At 38.1% G+C, this 19,345-nt stretch overlaps 1 protein-coding gene across 3 annotated transcripts; it reads right to left on the reverse strand.

Annotated features, from left to right (window-relative positions):
- Positions 1 to 497: 497 nt before the first annotated feature.
- LOC120635608 lies at positions 498 to 9,029 on the reverse strand. Of its 3 annotated transcripts, none has more exons than XM_039906622.1 (4): positions 8,930 to 9,029; positions 5,455 to 6,340; positions 3,489 to 3,628; positions 498 to 2,826 (listed from the first exon to the last, which is right to left on the reverse strand). In XM_039906622.1, the coding sequence occupies exons 2-4, from the start codon at positions 5,565 to 5,567 to the stop codon at positions 1,496 to 1,498; spliced, it is 1,584 nt and encodes a 527-aa protein (XP_039762556.1). In that variant the 5' UTR covers positions 5,568 to 6,340; positions 8,930 to 9,029; the 3' UTR covers positions 498 to 1,495. The 3 variants fall into 3 exon arrangements, with proteins under 3 accessions (XP_039762556.1, XP_039762559.1, XP_039762558.1); XM_039906625.1 differs by lacking the exon at positions 8,930 to 9,029 and adding an exon at positions 8,725 to 8,833; XM_039906624.1 differs by lacking the exon at positions 8,930 to 9,029 and adding an exon at positions 8,652 to 8,715.
- Between the last annotated feature and the right edge of the window lie 10,316 nt (positions 9,030 to 19,345).

The raw sequence follows: 19,345 nt of genomic DNA on the forward strand, positions 1-19,345 counted from the left end.
TTAAATGAAAATTATAAATAATGAAATGTTGGTAGTTTTTTATTGGAAATTTCCTCCTGTTTCAGAATCTTTTGTTTGAAATTTCTTAAATATTAATAGTTTATGAAATATTGGCAAAAAACTAAATGCCATTTTTTTAATAATATTAATTATAATAATTGTTTATAACTTTTGCAATTTTTTATGTGCTAGTACACACTTTTGGCACATTTTTCTCGGCGTCATTCCGGATCCAATGATCTATCGCACATAATTTTAAGAGCAGTATCTCTATATTGCACCATTTTCAACTTTGTCGACTAGACTATTTGCACATGGCGGACGCGGCCCCCACTGGCGTGCATAGAGGGTATGCACAGGGTACGCAGATGATATAAAATGAAGAAAATCTAGTACGAGTTTTAAAAAACTTAAGGTTAGATTTATGAAGCCTACTCTTAAGTATTTTTAACTCGTAACTCGTAAGTGCATACCCTGTGCATACCCTCTATGCACGCCACTGCCCCCCCCCCCCCAAACCCCTCCGCAAACTTACCGCAAACTCGCCCCGAAAAGGACCGGTGCTGTCAATACCGTACACATCGCAGTTTGCACTAACAATACAACATGCACAATACAAACAACACCAATCTTCCCAAAAACGAATTCACAATATATCTAAAAAAAAACTGAAAAAGCCGCGTCGTCCGCCATGCACGAAGTTTCCCGCCCTTTTCTTCAGTCAATTTCTCACCTTTTCCTATAATCTAGTTAAATCTAATGTTCATATTCAAATCACAAAATTAAGAACGTATACACAGGAACCGTGTAGGTACACAAATGATATTGAAGCACCAAAAAAGATTCCATTTTGGTTTGTTTCTCCTCTTCTAAAATGAACATGTACCATAAAATGGGGAAAATTGAAAAAGTTTGTGACCTAAGCTACATTTCGCAGTTGTGTGTGAGCAGGGTGTTTTCACTGTTTTTGTACACAATGCCCTGCATGCAGTAATGTGATTCAAATATGAAATGTACTACATACAGCTAAATAGGCTTTAACCGATAGAATTTTTAAAGAAACTAGCGACCCGAACGAAACCCGTTCTACGAACGGTAGAAAAAAGAGTGAAACTTTTGACAATAGAATCTCTGATAAACAATGTGAACTTAGTTTTCGTTATGCAAAACGAACGATTTAGGTTCGTGAATTATTTTTTTGGTTGCTTGAAGAAATGTTTTTTTCGAAAGTATTTAAACAGAATGATATAGGCACTTCTAAACGTCAAAAGGTAATTTAATTTTTTAATACTCAACTATCATATTTAAACACATAGCGCAGATAACGCTACTTTTAATTTAAGATTTAATAGGGCAAATTTGATAAATTGGTGGATCGATTTGATAGATCGTCGTTTTGTTTACCGTTTTTTCCAATCAAAATTCAGCCGATTCAATTATTTTCTCTTTGGTCGCTAGGCTGTATTGCTGAGCACCATTGCCTGAACTTGTTTTTTTAAAAGCATGAATCTAGTATAAATATATCACGCGGAATCTTCATGCCATTAATCCATTCATCTCCGTCTTCATCATCGTCGTAAATGTCATCTTCGTAATAAACCGATGACAAAGTCCATCCATTGTATTGTTTTTTTACCACAATCTTGAGCCGTCTACCAACTTTAGCGTCGTACCTCTCGTAGACGATTTCTTGCACATCATCCTCAATTAACAGCTGAAAATATAGTGACCATAATCTAGGTAGAGCCTGGACCGCAAGTTGGAAATATTCATCCGGTGTAAGAAATATGTTCTTGGATTTGATAAATTTGTGTTTGTAATAATGGTAAATCGCGGCGATTATATTCGTGAATTGAGGATCTGTCGCCGTCATTAGATACTCTATCTCTTGCCATAGAGTTTCAAAAACAATAAATAGGTTATGGATCACGTAGGAATTTGTATCTGTAATTTCATCGGCAATTCTATCACGACTCGTTTCGTAATCTTCATTGCAGTCTCTGTTGGCTTCGTGTATTTCAGTTAGCACGTCGCAAAGATAGGCTAAAACAAATTTAGCCATGTTAACGAAGTTATGACTTGTCACCAGATCGTCATCGACATGCCGTAGTAAAGCTTCTGTTATTATTATTATATTTCCAAAGCCCCGCGGATAATTCAGTTTAATGTTCCGAATTAAGTTTTTCACCTCCTTTCTCTGCCACTTGTTCATGTTTTTGAAAATGGTTTTACCATTTATAGCTCTGTCCTCTAGATTGCAGTCCCAGAGTAATTCCAAGATAACCTCCCAGTCACTAAGAGATTTTGGTTCGTCTTTTTTTTCCTTGTCATTGTTGTCGTTCGGTGGTTGACCGCCGGCACCACCAAAATCGGGCTCGCCTGATCCAGATTTGTTTTGGCATCTGTCACATTGACAGCTACTTCTATTATTTGAGGAATCGGAGGCATCCCTAGATGTTCCACCTTTTCTTGAACGATTTGTACTGGATTCCTGATCTCTCGGACTCTCGTCTTCCGATGAGGAAGACTCGCTTTGACTGTCTGGATCCTCGTCTTCCGATGAGGAAGACTCGCTTTGACGGCCTCGAAGTCTTTTTTGTCTTTCGCGCTCTGCAAAACAACTCCTTCCAGTTCCGTAGATGTATCTAGTACCGACAACGGTCTTAACTCCGTTGAAATATGTCTTTGCACATTTAGAGCCATATTTTCCAAGGCCTCGTCCAGTATTTCCACCGATAATGTCTGCGCCGATGGTCAGTCCACATCGAATTGACGACTCAATAGGAGTCTTTCCGTTTGAGATGTCTGTGCAAATGTCGTTGATATCTGCAAATTTTAAACTATTCTTAGCTGACGCCAACCGACAGTTTTATGAGATATCTCTATGAGATCAATTCAGAAATGAGAAGATCTGTATAAGAAAAAATACAAAAGTAAATGATAAAGATTTATCTTCATCTTAACAATACATTACCCGCACCCTACAGGCTACAGCTTGCGACAGGGTGACTACATAAATCTCGCGATCTTTCCTGTCAAACGTCACTTTTGCATACAACAAAAAAAAAAACACAAAAGTGACGAGATTTACGCCAGTCGCTTGTCGCGAGATACGTAATCACAGCACTCGAAAACGACTCCTCGCTCCTCGCGAGCAAATCTGGTACTACCTTTACACCTTGACATGCGAGCCGCGGGGAGCCGCTGGAGGCAACCGGCCCAGGACCGTGTATTGTGGAACTCCCTACAAAAGACCTATGTCCAGCAAGTCTTTTAGCAGGCGAACGACCTACTTTTTTACATTTGATCCGCGGACAAGCCGCACTGTACAGTGTCGCCCCACGGTTTTTGACACGTTGTATCATTTAAGCGCAAAATTAAAGAGCTCTTACTTAAAAAACGATATTATGATATTTAAATTATTGATGTGTCATTTTATAGAGCTTTGACATATCTTATATCTTTAAACGAGCGTCAACGTTAGTTACCTGCTACAACGCCTACTGGCTCATCTGTGATGAGACTGGTTCCTGCGTCTACTAAAGCACCCCCGGCCGCTGCCCCCGCGGCGATGCCACCGGGGCCCAGTATCGCCCCCGCTGCACCGCCCGCAATCACAGCAGATGACCTGAAGGCCGATTCTGTATCTTAGTCGACACCAGTAGGAGAGCTTTTGTGACGGCCGATTGGCGCAGATTGCAGCAACCCAGCTTTCTCAGCCCAGGGCCGTGGGTTCGATTCCCAAACTTGAAAATGTTTGTGTGATGAGCATGAATGTTTGTCAGTGTCTGGGTGTTTATGTGTATAAAATAATAAATAAATAAATATACTACGACAATACACACATCGCCATCTAGCCCCAAAGTAAGCGTAGCTTGTGTTATGGGTACCGAGATAGCTGATGAATATTTTTTTTATGAATATAATACACATAAATACTTATAATATACAGATAAACACCGAGACACTGAAAAACATTCATGTTCATCACATAAACACTCTCCAGTTGTGGGAATCGAACCCACGGCCTTGAACTCAGAAAGCAGGGTCGCTGCCCACTGCGCCACTCGGCCGTCGACGTATATTCTAAGTATGGATGTATACTATTCATAAAAATATTCATCAGTCGTCTTAGTACACATAACACAAGCTACGCTTACTTTGGGGCTAGATGGCGGTGTGTGGATTATAAAAAAAAAAAAAAAACTCTGTGAGCTGTGTTTAAAACTGCTGCTAAGAAGTTTCGTTGCATTGCTGTGTTCCGGTCTGAAAGGTTGCCGGTGTAATAACAGACACATGAGGCTATTGAGCCCGTCAACCTGACGCGTAGGTATTGACCTACGCGTCAGGTTGACGGGCACAGGGTGACACGTTGGGATGTGTTCCTTGCATGCGCTGAAAGAGCGCAAAGAGTTGCTCTGTTTATAACCGACTAGCTGTTGCCCGCGACTTCGTCTGCGTTTGATTTTGTTTTTTGATGTGGCATTAAACTTAGTAGTAGTTCTAAAAAAATTTAAAGTACTCAGTATCGCTAAGCCTTGAATGAGGGGTTTGCTGCTGTCCGCTGAGGAGTTCTGTCCTCTATCTACAACCACAGTGGGACAAAATTAAATACATATTATAACCTCGATAGTACAGATATAATTATTTAAATCGTTTATAATTTGTCGGAGTTATGGTATAAATCGTCAAACACTCTCATCCCCTCTCCCAAAGGAACCGAGCTTAATGTCGGGATAAAAAGTATCCTATATTAGGTACTTCTAACACTTCCAAGAATATGTGTACAAAGTTTGATGAGGATCGGTTAAGTAGTTCTTGCGTGAAAGCGTAACAAACAAACTTACATTCACATTTATAATATTAGTAGGGATAGGGATGATTTCTTACGGACGTTCACGTTGGACGTTGGTCCATCTGTCTTAGTCTGTCAATGAATACTATAAAAAAACATATTTAGCTAGCATTCTGGAAAGAAGAAGCGAGCTGACAGATAAAAATCTCATTAAATCTATGCTGTAACTGAAATTAAAAGACTATTATTTTTTGCTATTATTAGTTAGAACTCGCTAACTATGGGCCTCATAAGAAGGCTCAGAGTCACTCAGCCTGCGATGGAGAGGGCTATGCTAGGAGTATCTCTACGTGATCAAATCAGAAATGAGGAGATCCGTAGAAGAACTGGAGTTACCGACATAGCTCAGCGAGTCGCCAAGCTAAGGTGGCAATGGGCAGGGCACATAGCTCGGAGAACCGATAGACGTTGGGGTCTTAAGGTGCTGGAATGGCGACCCCGCACAGGTAAGCAGCCCGGAACAAGCGGCCCAGGGCCGTGGATTTTGGAACTCCCTACAAAAGACCTATGTCCAGCAGTGGACGTCCATCGGTTGAAGTGATGTTGACGATGATACTCGCACGCGATAACCTTGACTATACGTAGTTGAATATACGTACCTACTAGCTTCATAAAACGATCTTTTCGCTTCTGCTTTATTCCCACAAACATAATGGCGAACACTATTCACGTGTCCAACTATGGGTATTGAATTGACAATGTCATTAAACATTTTGGCTGTTTTTTATAATAATCCTTCTTCTCGGTATCTTGGAACTCTGTTGGAGTTTTGGCACGAGCTTTGATAGAAAGAGCAGAAATCAACGTATGTCTAGCGAAGGAGCTTATGTTACGAAAGATATTTTTTCCTTTTTCGTCTTCCGTTCTTCTTTCTTTTCGGCAAACTACGAGGTATGTTAGGATTCAATGGCCTTAGGAGTTCGTGTAGCTAGATAAAATTTTCCGCGTGAAATATGTGGAGGATTGATCAAGATCATCATTAATACCACCAAGTATGAGAAGATGGTATTCCAGCAATCATACGATTTGGTTCCGCGTCGTCGGAGTCGGATATGTCTCGCCAGTTGTCAATGATCTTGTCCAGAATAGAAACAGTTTCCCATATGTTTTGGCTGGCTAGCTCTTCATTCAGCGTCGTCCAACCTTCTCCAACTGCAAGATCTCCGTAGTCGTCAATCAAGAACTGAATGGCGGACCTCTTCCTGAGAACTGATGCTCCAAGGCTGGTTCTGTATTCACACCCGGTGCGTTCTATGTTCAACTTTATGGGCCTGATGGCGTATGGGAACAGACGACAGATGTCTCTTCTCTGCTCTTCTGTGAAGTCAATTCTTCTTCTACCGATTTCGAATATGAGATCAAGGAGGTTCTCCACGTTAGCGTGGCTGGCTTGCGCCAACGCTGGTGTACTGTTATTGAAGTTCTCCACAAGAGCCAAGGATTGGGTGAACTTTTCTACTCTCGACGACATCACAGCCGGGGTTGCTGGAAAAAAATGGGTGTTTATTTTTTGTCATGAGCTCACAGCCGTATGTTTTCGATCGGAAAACAGTTGTCACCACCCCTTTTCTCCGGAGTGTCGTACGAGGCGACTCAGGGAATATAACGTAGCTCCTACTATTATTTATTGTTGATTATGAGCAAACCCTACTGTTTGAGGAGGCCTTTAGTCCAGCAGTGAACTGTTATACGTAGGAGGTCCCGGGTTAGATTCCAGGCAGGGGCAAATTGGGAACTAATAATTTCTGAATTTTCTCTGGTCTGGTCTGGTGGGAGGTTTTGGCCGTGGCTAGTTACCACCCTACCGACAAAGACGACTCGCTTAGAAACCAATTAGGGGTAAGACTAACAGGTTCGCCCGCTTCCATCTTAGAATGCATCATCACTTACCATCAGGCGAGATTGCAGATAAGGGCTAACTTGTAGTGCGATAAATAAATTAAAAAAAAACAGGAAACCTCGTACGAATTTAGCTATCGCCACCATCTCACTGTATCTATACATTCTTTTATGTATTGTACCCATCAAAAGTGCCATATGTGTGCCTATTTGAATATAGATAGAATTGTTAAGTTGTCTAGATTGAAACACTGAAAAGACGTAAATCTAATGAGGCGCGTGTGACTGGGACGCGAATAGGAAAAAAGTCAGTATTGTTTTGTTTTTTGTAATCACCATCTCACATTGTCATTTAAAACTATTTTTTTTACTTCCACATCATATATTTTACTTTTACATCTTGATAAAAGGTTAATATTTGTTACCTATACACCCATACACCCATACACGGATTAGAAGGTAAAACTATCTTGCTGAAAGAACTATGGCGGCATGTGCCTACATCATATAATTTCAAACAAATTGCAGCGTCTTTAGGCAAAAAACAATTTAGGATGAAAGCGACAGTTCACGATCTTTTTGGGCAAGAACTGACTATTGGAGACATAAGTAATATATTAAATCAATGAGTTAAGAGGTAGAGTTAAGAAATATTCAGTTTTGAATTTTTGTAGGTTATGTCAATTTGTCACTAAACACTTGGACATCTTGGAGAGATTTAACAAAGCGTACCTACTTCTTCTGTTCGCTTTTTCTAAATTTAAAAGACCTTTTAGCTTTACAGATATATTAATAATTACAAATATGTTATAATATCAAGAAATAGATACGATAATAGATAACTTTTTGTAGGCATAGGAATAGCCAATAGGTATTTGCTAATATCATAAATTAGCAAGCACTGTTATTAAGTACTCTATTATTTATGGTGTCTACCATAAATAATAGATACCCTTATTGTAGGATTGACAGACGTCAAGCTTCCAAATGACAATCACCCAGCCTATTCGTAATTCGACAGTTCAGATTCAGTCTTACCATAATATTTATTTTAAATATTTCCACTTTACGATTTCTAGATTTAAAACGACGCATTTTACAACAGTTTTTTTTTTTGCTGTATTTTGTATGATAAAACAAACGTATAAAAAACCAAAAGACTTCTGTTATCAGGCAATACACTAAAAATTCTTCCCATAGTACTTCTTTCTATTCTAAATCCTTTTCAGTTGAAGCTGTTCGGCTATGGAACTCTCTCCCCTTTTTCTTCTCCCAAATTAGGCGCGCGCAGTCACTACCGATTTTTAAAAGACTCCTTAAAAAACATTTTATACCACCCTAATTAGTCATTTTTTTTTTTGCTTCGGAGTCACTTTTCTTTGTGTTGTTGGCTTGTACTTTGTATGATATAGTAATTGATATATATATATTTATTTTTAATTTGTTAACTGCTTTGCTCGGGTGTACAACCTAACCCTTAAGTCTGTGTTTTTGTGTTTTTTTCCTTTCCTTGATTGGGTTGCCTGGCAGAGATCGCTTTTTAGCGATAAGGCCGCCATTGTACCTGTGTTTTATTTTGTTGTTTTTGTTTATAATTTAATTTCTGTTAGGTGTACAATAAAGTGTATTTTCATTTCAATACAAGTTTGCCGATATAGATTTATGGTTAAAGAACAATGAGTATGTTAACAATAATATTTCTACTATAAGAAATATAATAGTTTAAAATGGTAACACTGAACTATAATAACGGAATAAAATAATGAATCATAAATCAATCATATCTTCTGAATTATAATAGATATATTTTATAACCGGCATTAATATTATTAAGTGATAGTTTGATAAAACATAGATATTTTGTGAAACAAACCAAAAGGGTCTAAGCGTGATTTTTAGACGAATTTCGCCATTGTTCTTCTTCTTAGAAAGCTTGCGTCATAGAGACAATACTTACATTTTATTACGGGAGAAAATGCTGCTTAATTTTTTTTTTAAACTATTTAATTTTTGTTCAATATTTACTCTACCTTGTTCTTGAGCATAATTTAAGAACTATATTTGAAATAGGTACTACTCTTGGCACTGATGATAACTGTTATTTTTTTTGTACACAATTTTATTTTTTTATTACAAGCTTGCAGTCTTGGTCAATGAATTAATGTTTTATCTTTAATATACACTATAAAATATAAACATATAACTATTATAATCACATCAAAATATAATACATACTATCAACATAATTACAACGATATTTGAAGTACGTATTTCACTTGGCACTGATGATAATCAAGTATTAGCGAAGTGCTTTTACTAGGGACGAAGAATGAATGAGAGGTTTATATACGCTCGCTTATCAAACCTTAGTGAGAGATGCCGTAAGTGCAGTACCCTTAGTGCGTGTTGCGTCGTTTTCGAATATTAATAGAATACGGACGACCGATGGGCGCAGTGGGCAGCGATTCTGCTTTTTGATTGTATGGCTGTGGGTTCGATTTCCGCCTGCTGAAACACGGGAACATTTTACCTGGGAGAAGTTTACTTCTGTTTATTATTACACTTATATAAATTGGATATTATTTCCAATTGTGCGTAAGTGCTCCGAGAGTTGATAAAGCCGTGGGAGAAGATAAATATTTATCCTTTCCCCCGGAATATGATGTTAGCCGAGCTGGAAAATGTTTGTGTGATGAAGATTAATGTTTTTCAGTGTCTAGGTGTTTATCTGTATGTTATAAGTATCTTTATATATATATTTCTTGTGTGCGTGTATATGTCACTGAACTCCTCCTAAACGGCTGGACTGATTTTAATGAATTTTTTGGTATGCGTTCTGGTGGCACCCTGGATGGCTTAGATTCACAATTCAGCCCGACAGATGGCGCTGGGGTCCGCTAGTTTATTTATATTATTCATAAAATATTCATCTGTTATCTAAGTACCCATAACACAAGCTATTTATGCCGTAGTATAATAGTAGTGGTAGAGTTATTAGATACAGCTTGTCTTATTTCTACATCTAACCAGCGTGTTTGCCGGTATAAAAGACACATAAGGATTAACACCTAAGTCACGTTGAACAGAGCGGCACTTTGTTAAACGTGTTCCTTCTACTCCGCTTGCTATAGGCGATGGCTTTCCACTTACCATCAGGTGGACCATCTGTTTGGTCCGTCAATTAAAAAAAAAATATCGGTATAAAATTATCTTGGCCAAAAAGATTAAACTGTAATACCACGCACACACAATACTGTTCCACAAATACCAGTAGCCTTATGCTCGCTCGCAATCGAGAAGTCGTTTTCGCAAACAAACTCTGTATCGCCAAAGTAAAACGGACTTTATGGTACTCGTTTTAGAGTCACAAATCCGGTACCTCTGATTTTTGAATGACAAACATTCTGTCAAAAGTCAGTGCTGAAGAATTTGAGGAAATTGATGTAGAAATTTGAGCTTGCATACTAGCGAATGGGATCTATTTTAGTACGATGTTCGAGTATTGCCATGCTCGAAAACTCGAGCAAATACTGAAGCCTTAAATCAAGACTCCTCGATTCCGAGTAAGCATCGCAATCGAGGAGTCGTTTTCGAGTATTAAACACAAAACAAAACGAACCTAACATCCCGCGTATTAGAGTCGCAAATCCTATACTTCTGTTTTTTTAACGTTTTGTCAAAAGCCCAAGCTAAATACCTAATTGTAGGCAAATTTGAGGTTTAACGTAATTCATTTTACTCTGATGTTCAAGTATTCCACACTCGATTGTAAGCGAGTAAATTTTGTACTAAGGCTACCTATTACTAAGAATAGTCAGTGATAAAACCTCAGTACGAGTGTCGTCGACTCTATAGTAAGTATCGAAACGTGTATCTTCATACTTCATTCATACGTAGCGTGTAACTCGTACTGAGTTTGCAGTTTTATCACTGACTATTCTTGGATAGATGATTCAGCAAAATGCGCAGTAGGTATGCGTTTCGGGTTGCTGAATACAATGTAAGCGCAACTGTGAAAAGTTCTGCGGGATTACTGTTTGGGGAAAACCAGCTGATATTGAAATTCTAATTCCATCTGCTCTTCGGTATGGCCTGATCGATTTTGAGATGACTTGCTACCCGGCGTCAGTTCTTGAAAATAGCAGTGCGTTGCTCTACTGGGATCGAAAGATTGTCACTAACTGGTATTTTACAACAAATAGACCTGATATAGTGCTAGTCGATCGATCAGTGCGCCGTGCAATCATTGTTGACATTACTATTATACTCTATATACTATTCTATAGAGATATAAGAATTTCCATACGCAATAGTATATTTTCTATATACTATTGCGTATGGAAATTCTTTTACAGTCAAGGTGGTTATACTCTGGAATGGATTGCCAAGAGACATAAGACAGTCTAAATCATTAAGCATCTTCAAAAGTCGTTTAAAAGAATATTATTTATCTACGGAGTCATAAACTTATATATTTGCTCTGTATGTATTTGTGTAAATTCATATATATATATATATATGTTTATATGTGTATGTATCTATTTCTGTATTATTTGTATTTGTATTAGCTGTTTATGTATTATTGTTATATATAGTAGATGTAGTAAATATTAATTTTAGTTTGTATTTTAACAATTTAAAAAGATATCAGAATTTTCGGAACCGACAGTACTCGTAACCCGTAAAAACACTAATAAAAATTATAAAAATATAAAAAAGCAATGTGTCATCTCTTGTTTCAAACGTGTCTCATTGTAATATGGACCTTTGAAAACGTAGATCGAAACTGCAACGTGAGAACGAACTACTAGATGACGCTACAATCGCTATAAGACTGATGTAAAAAGGCATATACTTAACTAGCTGTTGCCCGCGACTTCGTCTGCGTTTGATTTTGTTTTTAAAGTATTCAGTATCGCTAAAATGAGTATAGTAGTATATATAACATGTGACTGTGAATTAATTATAGACAAATAATTTGCATTAAATTAAAATTGCGACTATAATTAAAGATCTAAGCTATCCTATCTCTTAAGTTGGACCAGACTGCTCACGGTGTGCCAATTTAATTTAAATCGGTTAAGTAGTTTAGGAGTCCATCGCGGACAAACATCGTGACAGGAGATTTATATATATTAAGACTAGCCGTTTCCAGCCCGCTTCGCTGGGCGAATTGAAAAAGGAAATAAATTACATTTTATGTTTCATTTTTATTTATTTTTTTCATATTTTTATTATTCTCCTTTTTTTTTATTTTTGTATGAACATAAATAGGATAGAACTGTAAGCATCGATATTGTTTAGACTTACTCAAATTCCAAATTCCATCGATTTAGCCTGTATCTTTCATCCAGGTGATTTTTCTCACTAATATCCATTGTATCTTTCAATGTGCAATCATTATAACATTTCCGTGCCTTTCTTCCAAAAATTAATAATAATTGACATGAAGAAAAAAATTTGAAATAAGCATTGAAAGTTTAAGTTAAAGTCATTGCAAGTCTCATATGTGAAGTTGAAATCTGTCTAGGTTCAAGTGCGACGAATTTTCTGTTAACTAAAATTTTCTCCGTGACATCAATTTTTTATAGAAAATTAATTGTGCATGTTTTTTTATGAATTCTATTGGAATAAGTAACTAAATTTCTTTTCCACATCTCATGTGCTTGGAAAATGCATTCATTTTAATCTGTTACATATCCGCGATCCCCCAATAAAAGAATTCGTCGGTTATGTAATCTGCAAAAGTAAAATGAATGTAAAATTCTTAGTCCGTTGATTGGATAGCTACATGTAAAGTTAAGTTTTTGAAACCTCTCAATGACTTTTTCTCCGCTGCCAAAAAGACGATTGTTGTAAGGAAATACACGAATATCCCTACATACACGAAGATCCCCACCAAATTTGGAGTCTGTAGAAGTTACAGGTTAGAAATAAAAATTTTAGATTTTAACACCCACCCCCGCAATTCCTGTCGGAAGTAGATTTTATTGAAATCCATTTTGAGATGTTCTTTATGTGAATAATAAAAGATCCCTACCATATTTAGAATTTTTAGAAGCTATATTTCGAAATTGAAATTTTTTATTGTTAACACCCACCCCCGCGAACCTTATTGGATTTCATTGTAAAATCCGCTCGAAGATCATTTTTATATTACATATAGAACACTCTCACTAAATTTGGAGTCTATAGGAGCTATCGCTGGAAAATTAAAAATATTAATTGTTAATACCCACCCCCGCAACCCCCTGTGGGGTGAGCTATCGTAAAATTCGTTCTTAGCCTATTTCTACACCTCTTACAGAAGATTCCTACCAAATTTGAAGTCTATAGGAGCTATAGTTTAAAAACGGGAATTGTTCATTGTTAACGCCCCCGCAATCCTCTTTGGGGAATGAATTTCTTAAAATCTATTCATAGCTGACCTCTACATAGCAAAAGTAATATTCCTACCAAGTTTCACGTTTCCTACCAAGTCTTATGGTTCCCGAGATTTCGTGGTGAGTGACTATATAGATGGGAATTCTTCGATTATCATCGAAATTTTTAACTTTTTATCGGGCTTTTTTAAAATTTTCTTACATACAAAACTTTCTCCTGACAATTCTGAAGATAAAAAAAAAGCCCAATTGGTCCAGCCGTTCTCAACTACCGTGAGTAGATTCTTAGCTGAATGTAAAAAACCATAATCCGTTTAATACACTCTGTTGAAATCCATGAAAACAAAAGAATCAAGAGAAAATGCTTATCGTTTTTATTAGCGGGATAAATGTTCATAAAAGTAAAACAGCAATAAAAAAATGAAGGAATGTTGGAATTCAAAAAATAGATAGCCATAAACCATCTTGGAAAAATTTCGCATCAATTGGTGGTAGTTTCATGTCGATACGATCAGTGGTTTAGGCGTGATTGAGCCTCAAACGAAGACCATTTTCATTATATATATATAGAAGATTGGAAGAAGCGCTCAGGCCGCGATTGCCAGGGAGTTGCGGGTTCGAGTCCTGTCGGTTCCGAAATTTTTTATATGCTTTTTAAATTTATAAAATTGATAATTCCTCCAAGTGTAGGTAAAAACACGAATAAAAATTAGTTTAGTTTGTTATCATTATTTCGAATACTTATAATAAAAGTGCGTCGTACATTATTAATATATTTAAACGGAAGCTTATTTATTTATTTAGACTAAAAAAGTATTTAAAAAAATCTCTTCATAACATAAAACTACGACGAACTAGAAAAAATTTAGTTTCTAACATCATACAATCTTATAAGCGGAAGTTCGTGCGCACACACACGAACACATGAACATGAACAACATTCACGTACAGATGGGCGCACAGGCACATACACACACAAACATAAACACACACGCATACACACGCGTTTCAGTCAGCATGAACCGTTAGAGAACTCAACACACCTTTGTAAAGTGTGCTTTGTTAAAGTGCATTATATAATATATTCTCAATGATTGAATCAATGTTTGGAAAGGGACTGGCCCCTAAGATACGGGATTTCCTAATTTAGGGGTCAGCCTTCCAAAGATTTATTGTACTGAGTTTTTCTAATAAATATTTTCTATTTCTACTAGATGTGCCCTGCGGTTTCGCTCGCATAATTTTGGGAGGTAGCGTACTGCTACACAATATACACCTATAGTCATATATGAGATATTGAAATTTTTTCAAACATTTTTTTTTCTTACGTAGTTTTTTTTTTCAATGAAAAATTGAAAAATAAATGAAAATCATTTATTTGCAAAAAACATGTGAAATTATAGATGTTAAAAAAAAAATTATACCGAACAATGTTTTAGCCCATTTAGATGAATGTTTTTAATTATTCTTAACATAAAAATAATTAAAAACATTCATAATTAGATTACGTCAATTGGTAATACATTTATTTTTGTACATAAATAAATTCAATATTTAATCTTAGAAACTTATTATTTCTACTTCCGATCCAAGATAGAACTTCACAGACATACAATTTATTAATTTATATTATAATTGAATTTATTACGTCAATTATAATATAAATTAATCAATTTTATGTCCGATGCTATATAATGACAATAAATTTAATTTAGACCTTAAGTACCAGCAAAGTACTCATCTACGGAATAATAACATTTTTCAGTAAGATATTGTTTTAATTTGCGTTTCAGCTTATAGTATAGTATCCTATATTATTTCTAAAACCTCCAAGAATATGTATAATAAGTTTCATGAATATCGGCTCAGTAGATTTCGCGTGAAAGCGTAACAAACAAACTTACATTCACATTTATAATATTAGTAGGGATTATTTCTAAAACCTCCAAGAATGTGTATAGAAAGTTTCATGAATATCGGCTCAGTAGATTTCGCGTGAAAGCGTAACAAACAAACTTACATTCACATTTATAATATTAGTAGGGATTATTTCTAAAACCTCCAAGAATGTGTATAGAAAGTTTCATGAATATCGGCTCAGTAGATTTCGCGTGAAAGCGTAACAAACAAACTTACATTCACATTTATAATATTAGTAGGGATTATTTCTAAAACCTCCAAGAATGTGTATAGAAAGTTTCATGAATATCGGCTCAGTAGATTTCGCGTGAAAGCGTAACAAACAAACTTAAATTAACATTAATAATATTAGTAGGGATAATTTCTAAAACCTCCAAGAATGTGTATAGAGAGTTTCATGAATATCGGCTCAGTAGATTTCGCGTGAAAGCGTAACAAACAAACTTACATTCACATTTATAATATTAGTAAGGATTATTTCTAAAACCTCCAAGAATATGTATAATAAGTTTCATGAATATCGGCTCAGTAGATTTCGCGTGAAAGCGTAACAAACAAACTTACATTCACATTTATAATATTAGTAGGGATTATTTCTAAAACCTCCAAGAATGTGTATAGAAAGTTTCATGAATATCGGCTCAGTAGATTTCGCGTGAAAGCGTAACAAACAAACTTACATTCACATTTATAATATTAGTAGGGATTATTTCTAAAACCTCCAAGAATGTGTATAGAGAGTTTCATGAATATCGGCTCAGTAGATTTCGCGTGAAAGCGTAACAAACAAACTTACATTCACATTTATAATATTAGTAGGGATTATTTCTAAACGTCCAAGAATGTGTATAGAAAGTTTCATGAATATCGGCTCAGTAGATTTCGCGTGAAAGCGTAACAAACAAACTTACATTAACATTTATAATATTAGTAGGGATAATTTCTAAAACCTCCAAGAATGTGTATAGAGAGTTTCATGAATATCGGCTCAGTAGATTTCGCGTGAAAGCTTAACAGACTAACTTATATTCGCATTTATAATATTAGTAGGGATATGGATTTATAAAGAGCTCATACAACATGCATATTACACGTTTTTAAATGGAGCACACACACAAAAACGTGGACTGTCATATGCACGTCAATTACAAGTGCACATACCATTGATAAAGCGGTATGTAAACTTAATATATATGTGAGTCACTGCTTTGTGCTAGGTATTTCAAAAGGATTGGGGCGGCAGTGATTCGCATATTTAAAAAACTAGCTGTTGCCTACGACTTCGTCTGCGTTTGATGTGGCATTCAATTTAGTTGTAGTTCTAAAAAATGTGCCGCCTTTGTAATGATTTAGTATCAAGTAATCGTAATATTGTCATTTTTAACAAAAGGATAAATAATTTAAAAATCAAATTATTAAGCACTATTCCACATAATCTTTAGGGAAATTGTACATATATAATTTTTTTAAGTGTTTTTTTCTTGTTTCAACTTTAATTTTATCTTTACTTTTTGTTTTTTTAATTCCAAGTTGTGTACACATACTTTGGGTTGTAGCTTAGAACAAAACTTGTTATTACTTATATATAGATCTACTTTTAGTTATTACCTGTTTTGTGTACCTAATAACAATAAATAAATAATAGGTTGTACCATCAGTTTAGCTATGTCTAAATTTGGTCAAGGTCAGATGAATATCGTTACAGATGGAGAATATAACTCTACAAAAAAAAATAAAAAAAAATATTTCAAGTAGGCCTAATATAAGCACTATTGAAACGTCAAGTCTGTCTGTGTGTAGTGACCATCTACCACCGGTTCGGAAGGCAGATTCTACCGAGAAGAAGCCGGCAAGAAACTCAGCAGTTGCTCTTTTCCAACATTAACAATTTACATTTTTCATTTCAAAATTCATTTTTCTATCTTGTGAGAGATGAAATCGGAGCCGGATGCTTCCAAACAACCTTGTCATTAAGAAATTCATCAATTGTATAATACCCTCGCTGTAATAAATGTGTTTTAACACATTCTTTAAACTTATGCATTGGTAGGTCCAAAATTACCTTAGGAATCATATTATTCGGCAGACAGAATCAACCCACGGACTTCGGGGGCGTCCATAAATTACGTGAGGGGTTTTTTAAATTTTCTGTCCCGCCCTCCCCCCCTGGTGAGATGTCGTGAGATTTTATTCAACCCCCTCCCCCATCCCCATCTTATTACACTCTCACTCTTGCTATACGGCGGTCGTGTTCGTATAGTGTTGTGACTTGTTTTTCGATTCCGACTCGCGCATCCGTCCCGTACGGATGTCTGTCTCGCAACCGATTGCTCGAGGTGAAAGTGTCAGTGGAAATCAGTGTCCGTTTCTGCGTTGTGGTAGTGCAGTGTAGTTCTAGGGTCTAGGATTCCTGTAAGTACACGTGTTATTATTAGCGTAGTTTAACACCCTCGTCACCTAAAGGCGAGGCCCCATAGGGCCACACCCTTTTTTTAGGCACACACCTCCCTGCATGGCAGGGAGGTCAACCGCTACCCCGGGGGCCGCCATGGCCCTCGCCGACTCCGACCTTAATCTGGAGGCCCTCTTAAAGGACCTCCAGGAGAATAACGCGGGTTACCTAAACCGCTTTAGGACTGTTAGGCCTAGAGTGTTCACGGACAGCCCGCAATCCCCGGCTCCCGCAGAGCCGATTACCGACGACCCGGTCGCTATCCCTGCGATAGCGATCGAAGAATCTACCTCCCCGGCATCATCCGAGACCGACGACGGCTTCACCGTCGTCGGTGCTAAAAAGCGGAAGCTTAAGGCTTCCAAATCCAAGGCGAACCCGCCAAAGAAAGTGGTAACGGACCGCCCAACTAAGACCCAGTCCCAAGCGCCCCGCGCAGCGCCTCGCGCAGCGTCCCAGGCTTCCCCTGCGGACGAAGACGAGCCCGAAGACTCCCCTATGGAGGAGCAACCCCAACCCAGGGATAGAATCCCACCTCTCTTCATCCGCGACAAGCTCGCATGGATGAAAATCATCCCGCTTCTTGAAGCGAACGGCATCGGCTTCACCGGTGCCCGATCCACCGCTATAGGCATTAGAGTACAGTGCCTATCCTCCGACGACCACCGTCGGCTAACTTCAATGCTCAGAGAGCATAATATAGGTTTTCATACCTACGCCCTAAGAGACGAACGCATTCTCCGCGTCGTCATTAAAGGATTACCGAAGGAGATTAGCTCCGAGGTAATAAAAGCCGACCTTTTGTCGCAAAATCTACCTGTCCTGGAGGTACATAGGATGTACAATACCAGGACGAAATATGTCTACGAGATGGTTCTCGTTTTATTAGAACTTTCCCCCGAAGGTAAAGAGATTTACAATCTCGAAAAAGTGTGCCACCTTTCAGGACTCACTATCGAGAAGCCCCATAACAGAGGCAAGGTCGGCCAGTGCCACCGATGCCAACTGTACGGCCATTCCGCAAGGAATTGTTTCGCCCGCCCTAGGTGCGTCAAGTGCCTGGGCGACCACGGCACCGCCGATTGCTCCCGACGGGACCCGACCGTCGACGAACCACCGAGCTGTGTACTCTGCTACACCCAAGGGCACCCCGCGAATTATCGCGGATGCCCAAAGGCGCCGCAGTTTACACGGCGCAGGGGTCCGCCGCCGGCTCGGAGACCCGCAGCACAGCCCGCCCAACGCTTCGTCCCAGCGCCGGTACCCGCTACCAGCGCATGGGCCAAGCCCCTTAACGGAGCGCCTAGCGCCTCCGCCCCCGCCCCCGCACCGGTGCCGGTAGCCCCTCAGGCCACCGCACCGGCAGCGGCCCACCCGGCCTCAGCGCCCTCGCCCATGCACCTATCTCCGGATATGGACCCCCTGGACTTCATCCAGTACCTCGTGTCTGCGGTTGACATGAACGAGGTAAAAGTATTCTTTGCAAAGGCAAAGGTCTCCCTCAACCAGGCTATGCGTGAGCACTCTAGCCTCCTAACAACCATCGGGACTATCCAAAAAGCAATCCGTTAATGGGTAGTACATATAAAGGTAGGGTAAAACCACACTCCCTGGCAGTCAGCTTCTTTAATGCAAACGGCATTATCGATCAAATGCATCAAATCCGTGAATTTATATGTGCACAACAAATCGATATCTTCCTAGTGCAAGAGACCTTCTTAAAACCTAGTAGAAGCGATCCCAAAGTTGGAAATTATAACTTAATTAGAAATGATCGGACCACCAACCGGTTGGGTGGTACCGCGATCTATTACAGAAGGGCTCTTCACTGCACTCCTCTCGATCCTCCACAGCTTACCAACATGGAAGCCTCCGTATGTCAGGTGGGTATGACCG

The sequence above is a fragment of the Pararge aegeria genome, chromosome 27, assembly GCF_905163445.1.
Source record: "Pararge aegeria chromosome 27, ilParAegt1.1, whole genome shotgun sequence".
Taxonomy (NCBI): Eukaryota; Metazoa; Arthropoda; class Insecta; order Lepidoptera; family Nymphalidae; genus Pararge; species Pararge aegeria.